This window comes from Adiantum capillus-veneris, chromosome 1 (genome assembly GCF_014529385.1).
Source record: "Adiantum capillus-veneris isolate H3 chromosome 1, ASM1452938v2, whole genome shotgun sequence".
NCBI classification, from domain to species: Eukaryota; Viridiplantae; Streptophyta; class Polypodiopsida; order Polypodiales; family Pteridaceae; genus Adiantum; species Adiantum capillus-veneris.
Genome location: NC_140931.1, coordinates 50,025,842 through 50,038,290, shown reverse-complemented (window position 1 = coordinate 50,038,290; position 12,449 = coordinate 50,025,842). Strand labels below are relative to the sequence as shown.

At 41.9% G+C, this 12,449-nt stretch overlaps 2 protein-coding genes across 2 annotated transcripts; both read right to left on the bottom strand.

Moving 5' to 3' along the window:
* Nucleotides 1-2,407: 2,407 nt before the first annotated feature.
* LOC147464705 (pentatricopeptide repeat-containing protein At3g12770-like) lies at nt 2,408-4,323 on the bottom strand. The gene is made up of 4 exons (XM_086517167.1): nt 4,102-4,323; nt 3,692-4,011; nt 3,466-3,475; nt 2,408-2,545 (listed from the first exon to the last, which is right to left on the bottom strand). The coding sequence occupies exons 1-4, from the start codon at nt 4,321-4,323 to the stop codon at nt 2,408-2,410; spliced, it is 690 nt and encodes a 229-aa protein (XP_086373293.1).
* Nucleotides 4,324-4,604: 281 nt separating this feature from the next.
* On the bottom strand, nt 4,605-12,201 carry LOC147464704 (pentatricopeptide repeat-containing protein At5g04780, mitochondrial-like). The gene is made up of 2 exons (XM_086516250.1): nt 12,087-12,201; nt 4,605-6,229 (listed from the first exon to the last, which is right to left on the bottom strand). The coding sequence occupies exon 2, from the start codon at nt 6,172-6,174 to the stop codon at nt 4,735-4,737; it is 1,440 nt and encodes a 479-aa protein (XP_086372376.1). The 5' UTR covers nt 6,175-6,229; nt 12,087-12,201; the 3' UTR covers nt 4,605-4,734.
* Between the last annotated feature and the right edge of the window lie 248 nt (nt 12,202-12,449).

Here is a 12,449-nt window from a genome sequence, read left to right as displayed (position 1 = left end):
GAGTCAGTAGCTCCCAGATGGATGGAGGCCTTCACGCAACTGGAGGTCCTCACATCGCAGTTCGAGCTTGCTCAAAGACTATACCCTCCATCTTCTTCGAGGTACAGAGCAAGGATCGACTATGCAGTCTCAATTGAGGCGCCACAGGTTGCAGAGTGCTGTTTTCAGAGGATCAGAGTAGTGGGCATCTGTGGGAGGACTTGTGTCATCGATCCTGACCCATCAGCTCTTGAGAACAGGCCACTGGAGGCTTTGGGCTATTCTGAGCAGATGGCCACCTCTGAATATTGCACTACTCAAAACGTACAGCTTCAAGCAACCATTGAGGTTAGCTTTCTATCCAACCTCCCATGCAGACAAGTACGCTGGATTTGCATTAGGAAGTGTCTAAGAAGATGCTTGGGTCTGCCTGTACATGCTTGTCATGCTGCTATGAGTATATTGCATAAGTTTGGGCACAGTGTACCGATGCAAATTTGGACTCAGATTGTGTGTTTTTTAGAGAGAGAGAGAGAGAGAGAGAGAGAGAGATCCCACAAATTAACAAAGCACAGTATAGCTGAACCAAAAATGCAGAAGAAAGAAAGATTTAATCCAACACACATACATAAACGTTTAAGACTTGTATGAGCCTGCTGATGCTGGCTTGACATGCAAGATTGCTGATTCCCAGTTCAATTTAGTTTTCTGCGGCTTATGATCCCTTCGGAGAGCCCCATCTGTTGATGGTTAAGACAAATGATAATCATTACACTTTAACATTTCAGAAGGGAAAAGCAGTTGGGCAGACAAAGAAGAAACAAGTTTCCTTTAAGACAAGTGAAGCTACAGCTTGCGAAGATGTTAAGAGTAGAGAGTCTAAGACTCGAGACAAGCCAGTCAGGTTGGTGAATGGTACACTAACACATGATCCAGATGACTCGCCAAAGACACAATCAGCCCTCGTTATCAGCAAAACTCGTGATGGTGAGTGGGGAACTTCGAATTTCACAATATCATCACCATCATCATCAGAATTGGTAGAGAATAATGCCCGTTTCACAGTTTCGTCAGCAAAAGGTCATCGAACTTACCTGAATAATTTTACGGCTGAAATCTTTCGGAAAAGTGAAGAGTCGATAATGAATGTGGCATCCTCACACATTGATTCTTCAAACCCTGGAGTCGAATATTATGCAGGTAACACAGGGATGACAGATTATCATATGGCAAATGGATTTGAACCTGATATAACTCATGATGACACTCAGATTTTCTTTGACAAAGAGAGCTCTACTATGAATTACATTGAATTCAGCATCATAGAAGACTCTAACACGAACCTCATTAAACTCAATAATGCCCCATTCAAGCAGGTAATGTCAAAGCAATGAGATTTCCTTTCATTGAAGCTCTTGGCATTTTCATTTACTAAACAACTTCCCTCTGAAGAGCACATTTGGGTTGTTTGGGAGTAGTTACTACATGGGATTAGAGGAAGCTGTAAACTTTTCATTTATTTAAATATGGGTAGGTTTCAATCCTGTGATGCATATTGAGAGTTTTGCAGGTTGTTGAATTGAGCAAGGAGCACACGGTGGGTTATGATAAACATTTTGTTGCATTTCGACCTTCCCATTCATTGGAGGTATATTTCTGTGCTTTGTTTGAAAGGTCTATTTTGGAGTATATATACACTGGAGGCATATCTCTAACTGGGGTGGCTGTCAAAATGCTCTATCTCAACAGAAAAGAGAGATCTGAGTACTTTAGGGGACCAGGGGTTGCACTTTAATGTCATAAGCTATTCTATCATTATGACGGTCATGGGTTAGTGCTCACACTGAAACGTTCCTCAACTTTCAACAAATGAGTGCCACAATGAAAGAATACTGCAAGCTGTATGGATCAAAGAGAAGGACGTTAATTCATGTAGCTTGAGGGTTTAACGAAAGCATGTTGAAAACTAAGTCGAGTATTTTGCCAAGTCAGTGTGGTGTATTCATGGGTTGGTTGGTGCAAGTGTTCAGTTTGTATCGGGACCTCGATCAACATGATTATTTAACAGGTCTCCTCTTGGAATACTCTGATCACGGGATATGCCCAACAGTGGCAGGGCCAGGAAGCTCTGGGCTGTTTTCAGCAGATGCAAAGAGAGGGAAACTCTCCAAGTGCAATCAGCTATGCTTCTATCTTGAAGGCATGTGGCATTATGAAACATGTTGGTATGGGCAAAAGAGTTCACGGTAATATTGTTAGTCAGGGGCTGTTGACAAAAAACGTAGTGCTTTCTTTCGTTCTGAAGGTCTGCATAGAGCTGGTCGTCAAAGCACAAAAAGTGCTTGACAAGCTTCCATGTCGTCTCTTGGAGTGCTATGATCACAAGATATGCCCAACAGTGGCAGGGTCAGTAAGCTCTGGGATGTTTTCAAAGAGAGGGCAGCTCGCCAAATACAATCACATCATGCAAGAAAACCAGCTCATCACCAAAGCAGCGCATGCAGGCATTGATATCCTTGCGCATCTGTTCAATGATGCGGCCACCCTTTCCAATCAGGCAGCTAACCTGGTTCTCAAAAACAAAGCGGCAAACTATAGCAACGGCAGCGGCAAGCCACACACAGAATACATATAGAACAACCGTAACGGTAGTGGGATCACCTGCTGTCTTGGTTAGCGTGCTTTCCTCATCACTGGCCACGGCTTCTCAATTAGGAAGAAGTGATTCGACGCATAATGACATGCTTCTTCTCGGTTGGGCTTTTCTTTTGTGAGCTCACTTAAAGACTGCTATGAACAAGGATTTGTACCAAGGCAGCAGGATACATCCTGATATTCGCAATAGGGAATTACTTCTTCTCAATTAGGAAGAAGTGATTCGACGCATAAAATCATGTTTGTTTAATTATTCATGGCTGCAATATTGCTTAGCAAGGCCCACCAAGCAAGATTAGTTTTCAAGCTTAAAACATTTCCTTTGTTTCAAAAATGGATTAGTAAGAATACAGTAAGTGACACATTGCAAATATATGGCAATGGTGGTATCCTTGTAAAAAGTGGCACATGGCAAAGATCTGAGAAAAGTGATATATGACAATGGTGGTATCCCTTTAAGAAGTGGCACATGGCAAAGATGTGAGAAGAGTGATATCCCTGTGTGATATTTAGTTATGGCTATAGAGTGAGAAGAGCATTCTCACAAATTATAAGACAAGCTGAACACAGATTCGACAAAGCACTCACACATCCGCATGACAAGAGCTCCCAAGTGTTTCGACTAAATGCTTGAGACTTTCCATTGAAAACTGCAAGCCTTCATTAATTTTTTCAGCATCAACATGTCTTGGTTGCAGGTTACCTCCATCAATGGGCAACACATTATATTTGATACAAAATCCTTATGGCTTATCTAGGTCTATGTGCCTACACAAATAATTGACAATATGCACATGCTATACACCCCTGGAGAATTTGTTCAAAGCTAACGAGCCCAACCCTGGAAGTGGCAGAGAATTTAAATTAATTTGCACAAGAACATGCCCCATCTTGCATGCGGTGCACCCCTGTGGAATCACTGATGATGATTTTTTTATCGCAGACTTTAGATACAATTTTCAAAAACACATGACATTCAGAGCACATTTGAGCACTCTTAGCAACAAAGAGAGAACTCTTGTGGACCGTGCATGAAAAGCCAAAAGCTATGGCCAACCTTTCAGTATGATAACAAGAGGTATTATCACTAGCAACATCTCCACGTGACGTTGCCTTAAAATCAGCATCAGCAGCTAGTCTTTCCAGCCTGCCCAACTCATCATGAATCTCTTGCTCTTGAGGATCGGATCGATCGTCACAAGAAAACTTCTTCACCACTCCATCCACCTCAATGTAGCTGCACTCTCCCGACTGCATCAAGCCCTTTTCCTTCATCCTTGATAGAAGCCTCTCCGCATCTGAGTCCCTACCAGCAGCCACATACATATTGGATAAGATAACATAAGGTGCGGTACATTCCAGAAACATCTCAAAAACCTGATTCTTGCAACATATTCTCCTCGTTGTAAATCAGCCTGATTACTACAAGCACCCAACAACATTAACCATGACTCAAGCCTTGGTTGCCACTGGCATCAGAGAAATTTTTTCTTCAACATCATCTAGCCTTCCTGTCCTCCCAAGAAGATCAATGACACAATCATAAAGCTCTGTATCTGCTCTTAGTCCAAAAAGCTCACGCATGGCATTCACACATGCATTTGCATCATCAACACAGCCAGCATGGCCACAAGCAGATAAAATAACTTTGAAGGTCGCTAGGTTTGGGTGCACACCATCCTTCTTCATGCGTCGAAGCATTGATAGAACTTACTTACCATGTCCATGGTAAGCATATGCAGGAATCATGGTGTTCCAAGACACGACCGTTCGTTCAGACAATCTTTCAAAAACGTTCTGCGCTGGATTTACCTCGCCACACTTGGTGTACATGTTCAAAAAGGGCATTGCCGACAACGGCATCTTTGAAGTAGCCACGCCGTACAACTTGATCATGCATCCACTTGCCTTCTGTCACAGCTCCTTCGTCTGCACATACAGATAGCATGCTGACGAAGGTGACTCGATTCAAGGTTACTCCCTCCTCAACATCAAACTAAACAGCTCAAAGGCATCCTTCCGATGTCGATGCTGTGCGTAGACTGAAAGCATTGTGTTCCATGATACAAGGCTGCGCTGTGGCATCGCATCGAACAATGCTCATGCATCACTTGGACTGCCACACTTACCATACATTTTCACTAGAGCAGTCTCCACCACGACGTTCACCTCAAATCCGCTGTGTTTGATGCAAGCATGCATTTGCTTAGCCTTGTCAAGTAATCCCTGGCTGTTGTATGCATCAAGAATGCAAACAAACGTAACCTCATTGGGTGTAATTCCATTTTGTTGCATCTTATCAAATATTTCAAAAGCCTCTTTGGTATGTCCATGCTGAGAATAACCTGCCATAAGAGCAGTCCATGAGACCACACTGTGCTCTTGCAACCGCTCGAACGCCTTCAAGGCATTCTCCATGTCACCACACTTCCCATACATATTGATAAAGGTAGTCAAAACCATGCCATCATTTTCAAAAAGGCTTCTCAAAATGCAGCAATGGGCTTGCTTTCCTCTATGCAATGCAGCCTCATTGGCACATGCATCAATAAGACCAATAATTGTTGCTTTGTTTGGCAAAATAGCTTCCTGTTGCATGTGGCGCCAGAGTGAAATTGCCTCTCTTCCAAGATTATGTCGGGTGTAAGCCATGATGACTGACGACCAAGATATCACACTTTTCTCCACTATTTTGTTAAACACAGTCCACATGTCATCAAGACAATGACACCTACCATATAGATTTACCAAAGCATTGCCCACTGCTTCCGATGCCTCATAATCACTATCTACTAAGCAAGCATACGCATTCTTCCCCTGTCTCAAGTCCTCTTTGCCAGCACAAGCTGAGATAATACTAGTGAGGACATATTCGTTCACTGTAAACCCTTGAGTACGCGATCGATAAAAGATCTCCAAAGCTAGATCCCACTCTCCACTGTTGGTGTAAGCTGAGGCCATAAAGTTCCATGAGTGCTGATCGTGCTGCTGCATTTTTGCAAAAACTGCATATGCATCATTTACCGCACCACATTTGCCATACATCTGCAACAGAACGTTTTGCAAGAATGTAGTTTGATCAACTTCACACTTTATAATGTGGATGTGTACCAGTTGGCCCTGGGCCAATGCACACATATTTCCACACAAACGCAAGAAAGCAGCAAGGAAAGCGAAATCTGCACGGCTACATGGGAGCTGCACTTTATCCAGCGCCGTTGCCAGTGATTCTGAGTAGGAGAGATGATGAGTGTTGTGCACTTTGACGTCCTCCTGTCCTCGGGTATGCTTTCTGTGAGTGCGCACAAATGGGTCTTTTCTGATTCTACGTTTACTGCGACCATGCTCAAATGGGTCTGTTGTTTTCCGCATTTTCCTGTGTAATAAAGAGAAGAATGGACTTATTGAGTGGCCGTGCCAAGGAGGTTCGTGGCGGGAAACCCGTCTTTCAACAATAGTGCCTTGCCAGACAAAGAAGCGCTTCTGCCGACATTGCGAGGCGCCGCGCCAAGACATGCGAACATGCTCTTCGCCGATCATCCTTGGGTCTTTCTGTGCTTGAGCACGCTCTCAGACTCAAAAGACTTCAATAAACCTGCAACTAGGCTACTGTTAGGCTACATTTCTTTTTTGGAGTTGGGGAAGCAGTGTTCAGGAAAAATGTGTCAGCTTAATATGGTGCCGTTTTCAATTTCAAAACTGCCGGTTAAGCGCAGGGGGCAAAGGAAAAATTCCGCCCAACCTACTATTCTAAAATTTCCTCTTCACAAAATCAAGGAAAAGAATTTTGTATATTTGGAAAAATGATTGTTCCATAACATTATGGGAAAAGAGAAAGTAAAGAGATTTTTTTTGAGTTTTTGGCAAGAGATGATCGCATTGCTTTGACTTTTTGGGGTAGGGAATGGTCGTGAAGTGGCCATTCCTCATAATAAGTGAGACCTCGTAGCAATCGACGTCAGTCGAGAGCCATGTAGGAGCACTTATTATGGGGAAATGATCACTTCACTACCATTCCCGATCGTCAATGGTCCAGGGCGTAGGTTTTTGTAAGCTAAGCGATGGGGAGCTCAATCCAGTGTGCTACATGTAAGCTAAGTGATGGCGGACGTTTCTCGTGCATAGGTTTTTTGCGCACCCGAGTGAAGCGATGGCGGAGTTGAAGCCAGGGTGATCGATGGGGTAGGTGGAGCTATGCACTCACCATTGGCTGCACAATTACCTACAGGTTGCATTTTGTTTTGGTCTATTAGGAGGGTAGTAGTTATGTGTATTCTAGGTTAGGGTTCATGGTCAAGTAGATTCTACACAAATTTGTGTTGACGAGCGATCTCCATCAACGATCTCTGTCCAAAAAAACAGCTTCTACCACAGTTTTGTGTTGATGAGCTGCGTTTGTGCTTGGAGAAGTGTCGTTGGTGCTGACAAGGTTCCATTGATGTTGGTTTTCCAAGTGTAAGGTTTTGTGGTTCTCTAGTAATAATGTCACGAATGGACTTGCTTCATTCTCAACATAGCCTTTTGTATTCCATTGTGCAGGTTCTCAAATGTTTGGAGTGCTGTCTTTTTCTCTCTTGCCCAATGATTGTGGACTTCCATAGAAGTTGGCGATGGAGCATGTATTAAAGGCGTTTTTGTGGAAGGAGTCTCGACACAATGCGCATATGGAGGATCCGCAGAAGGTGCTAGGTAAGGAGCATCTCAGGTTGCAAGTTTTGTAGGTGTGTGTAAATATTTAGTGTAGATGTGATTAAGAGACCTTGCTAGCATAGTTGATTACTGTAAATACTGCAAATTTCTTGTTCAAAATATTCCTTATTCGTTGATTGCGAGGTCTTACATGTAGTTTGGCAGCTTTTCATTTTGTGAATTTAATGTTTCTTCTCATGCTTGTTGCAATGGAATTGGACTAATAACATTGAGAGTAGCAGCATTAAGATAACTGTAGTGAGCATTTCTTTATGAGATTTTTCATGAGCATAAGGAGAATACTTGGTTAAAGATAGCAAAATAACCATTATACCTAGTTAGCTTGGCATGAACAATACTTGTAAAAGAAGAGAGAATTAGAGAAATTGACAACAATTGAGGACCGGATTTACTTGGAGACGGTCCCCCCCTCAAAAGGCTTTTGTATTATAGATTTTCCCATGAAAAGAGACTTGGTACAAAATACATGCTTTGTGTTCCTTGTGGATGCATGAAGATGGTAAGCTTCATGCACCAAAATTATGCCCTTAACTAACTTACAAAAGCATTAACTTGTCCCCGGCCCAATCCCAAGACCTCAAACACCTTCAAGGTGGAGAGAGCTAGCAAGGAGTGACAGAAGGGAGAGGAAGAAGAAGTAGCATACGAGAAAGAAGTACTTTCCTCACCATAGATTACTCTTGGAGCTTAGCTTAGCATAGTATATAGATGATAGAAAAGATGAGCATGTCATTGAAGCTTTGCTCTTGGTTGGATTTGCATTCCACAGCCAAGAGTTGTTGGTGTAGGCTTTCTACTTCTCAAGCTTGGATAAGGAGATTGATTTCTTGCTCAAAACAATGAGAGAATGTGTGTGAGTGCGAGAATGAGAAAAATGAGGTCTCTCCCTTGCCTAGGTCGACCCCTCTCTCTCTTCACTCATGCTTGATCCCTATTGGCCCTTGCCAAGCTTGGCCAATTGTAGGGTATGGTCATTTCAAGCAAGAGGGGTTAGCATTTGTACAAGTGTGCTTCTTTTCCCTTTGAGAGATGAATAATGTTTGGATAATTATTTAATTAATCTAAATTCTCAATGGACCTCTTTAAAGATCATCCAATAGGCTTTAGGCACATTATGAGGGCAACCTTGCTGGGGGCTTGACATGTGTCCTACATGCCTCTTGTGGAAGGGGTGACCCTTGAGAGGGTGCATGTGTGTTCTCTCTCCTCCCCTACTTCTTAGGCTCGCTCCCTCCTTTGTAGGCACCTTTTTGACTTCAAGCACCTTAAGCTCCTCAAGCATCGTAGTCATTAAGCATGACAAGCACCTCACTTGCACCTTATTCAGCAAGCACAACAAGCACCTCAAGCTTGGGCAAGGTTCCCACCTCAAGGTCAACCCCATCTTGCCTAAGGTCCTAGGTCTAAGGACTTTTACCAATAACCTTTGGAAGTCTTTAATGAAGCTAACCCTAAGGTTTTTTAAGCTCCATTATATGCACATTGCTCCTTGGCAGACAAACTCCTTGGACCCCTATTGAGATGTAACCATCTCTCCTTGTTGGTCCAATGCTGAGATAGTCTAACAACACATATCTATATTCTACCTCTTGTTCCCATTCGTCTTCTCATATTAAATGAATCAATTCAATATGAGAAAATTATTTGGAATAAGTAGAATTAGTTTTTATGACACTTGTACTAAAAATGTAGCCATGAATAGTAGTTTTGAGTGCACAAGGTGATTATAATAAGGTTGAGGCTTCCGCTTTGGTTGGGAGAGGCAAGGGCAAAAGGGTAAGCTCTCCGCCTTGTGTTCTTGTTGGTGTCGAATCTGATTTGCAAACAAATAGTGGCTTTCTTGTTGGGATGCTCAACTAGAGAGAGGGCAACTCGGTATAGGGTAAATTGGCACTAAGCACAAGGACAATTGGGCTTGAAAGAAATTTGAGGTGTGGAGGAAAATTTCTAGCTTAGAGTTGCAGATTCCTCTTGAGAAACTAGATCTCTGTGACCTAAACAATCTGCTCATGCAATTTTTCATTGTAGTGTGCAAGCAAAACAGTGATCTATTTCCAGTTGACACATTGATGGGTATGTTCCAATGCTTTGGGCACATGATTAAAAAGAAGCAAGATATGAGAGTAGAGACTACAGGTGTGTGTGAAATTTGTTTTGACATAGCCAAGTACCCTATTTTCAAAACAACACAGAATGTAGTGGTTTTAACAATGCACCGATTTGTAGCTTGTGGGGTATGCAAGGAGCGTAAGAAAGCTTCAATAATTGGTGCCAGTTTGGAGGAGGAGATTTTGCAAGACATCAACTTAACCATTCAACACAGTCGTGGTTGCCGGTCGAGATTTGTTTATTTATGCATGTTACACTTTTGCATCCATGTTGGGGTTGTACAACACATGCATCAAACTTCCATACAAGCTTCTAACCAAGAATAGACAGAAACACTGTATTCAGACTTATCAAAAAGATAGATAAACACATTTCGAATCAGCATGCAATGATCTGACAGAACTCATACACGTAAAGAAACACCATAGATAACTTCTCTACATCCTTCTCAGTACTCATGTAGCATACAAAATACTAACTAGTGGTTATAATTGTCCAACCAATTAGAGTCAGCAATATCCGATTAAGCATCCGACCTATCAAAAGTCGGACTAAGAAATATTTTGACTGAGCTTTACTAAGAAATACCCCTTTTAACACATGGCACGTCCGACTCGGATCAACATGTCCCTTGATCAAAATACATACTAACTCTCAAAATGTTCAAAAAGACACATATGATGCTCAGTCTGACTATGCCTAGAACTAGACCTTATTTTCCACAGCTTCAGTACTAGCAACACCACCTTCTGCGTCAGGTAATGGAGCCCCAGCTTGATCAGAACCAGCTATCTCTGGCATTGATTACTCACGTAGAACTAACTGTATTTCTGGCTCAACATTGGACTTTTCCACTTGTTGCTTGCTCTCTCCTGTAGTGGTTTTTCAAAAATCTCTGCTTGCTCTGAGCACTTTTGAACCTGCTCTGCACTTTGCTTCTCCTCTTCTATAATCAATTTCCCCTTCTGCTTTAATTTAAGCTCCTGCACCTGACAAATCTAGTACTCCCTTTCTTTCTTGAGTTGATCAACTTCTACCAGCAGATTTTCCTCATGAGCACTAACAAAACCTGTTTTGACTTCATATGGATGCTTTACACAGTAGTCAGCCTCTCTCTCATGGAACTCCATGCTTCTTGCATACTATCCATCACTTGCTGGTTAAGTATTGTACATCTCCTTTAGATATCAGCACCCCATTGAAATACTATCCATCACTTGCTAGTTAAGTATTGTACATCTCCTTTAGATATCAGCACCCCATTGAAATCAAGTTCTTCTTGACCTAAAACCTGCTTCTCTAGATCCAACAAAGGTTTCAATCTTTGCTCAAACATAAGATTCTGAACCTGCAATTCTGCATTCTTGCCAGCTAATTGTTCCAATTCATACTTGACCTTTTCCTCCAAATTCAAAGTCCACTCTTTAAGGACATCTTACCTCTTGTCAATTCACTTTGATGTTGCAGCAACAAATCATGTACCTCATCCCTATGTTTAATCTTCAAATCCTCCAACTCCAACTTCAAATTGTGCACCATGTCCATTTGTTCCTGCAACAACACTTTTTCTACCCCTGTTTCTACCATTGACTGCATCTGAGCCTCCACTTGTGTCTGTTGCCTGCTCAAAAATTTCTAAACCTCTGTCAGCATCTTTATAGCCATGCCTGCATATTCAATAGCTACTCGTCCTTGATTTCCCTTAGCACTTGAATCCTCAAAATCTAATTGCTTTGCCAGATTCATTCCTTCAGTCCCTATTTTCCTCTTTTTAGATAAAGTAAATATTTTATCTAACTTTGCTGGTGTTTGCTCCTTAAAGCCAGGCTTAGGAATAGAAATGTCCAACTTCTTCATGGAATCCACCATTTCTGGAGTTTGAACAAACCTGAAAGCTTCTTCCACTGTATATCCTGCCTGCACCAGAAATTTGAAGGACTCTTTAACTTTTTTGGATTACCTCCCAACTCTATTGCCAAATCCAATGTTTGACTTGTAGATTGATCTTTCTTCAGCAACTATGCTTTGCTAGAAGTATCAGGTAATGCTTGATACTCTGTCTCACTTTGTTCAATTTGCGGCTTTTGAGCAAAGTTAAATAAAGTTGACAGATATGCAGACAACCTGCTACCATTATGTGCTTTCCTTTTATCTGACAAATATACCTTAGCAGACAATTTCTCATACAACCAATTTCCCCAATTTACTGTACCCCCTTGCTCTGCAAAAGATAAAGGTGTGTAGTTCTCCTTTGACATGTAATCAAACTTAATCAAGAAGCATGTCTTTTCTAGGCACCACTTTTAACTGTTCTCTCCTGTCATAGGTAACTTTTTTTGCATATAATACTTTTTTCCTCCTTTTGTACTACCAAATTCCTTCCTCAAGATCATGTCAAAACATTTAGGTATCATGGTAGCACCCTTCAATGGAAATTAAAAAACTTATGTTACCAATTCAGGAGTAAAAAATACAGTGCTAGACAGCATGCCTTTTGTTTTCCTCGGAATCTCTAACTAAGACTTTGCATAGAAATTATGCTTCCAATCACCCCATGGTAATAATGCAAAAGCATGCAATCCAATCTTACCTAACCACTCAGCATTAAACTTTCTTTTACAATCAATGCCTACCTTGAAGTCCATGAAAGGATCCATGAGACCTTGTCGAAGCTTGACCGCACTAAGAGGAGTTTTTGCTGTGAGTCTTCTTCGACAGATACTTCTTCTTCCTCCTGGCTGCTAACATCAACGCTAACAACTATTTCCATGTTGCAATGCGGTCGCTTTGGTGGTTCATCATCCTCGGGTCCCAACTGCATGGCGTTGGAATTCTTTCCCTTGACCATGGCTAAGGGCAACTATACAGCGGGAGCATACTTGTTGAATTCAAGCGACCACATGCATACAAGACCTGCATGATGGGTTTGATGTATGGCACCTTCAATTAGCACACCCCACCTTCCACACCTCTCTAATCGTACCCGCACTTCTATT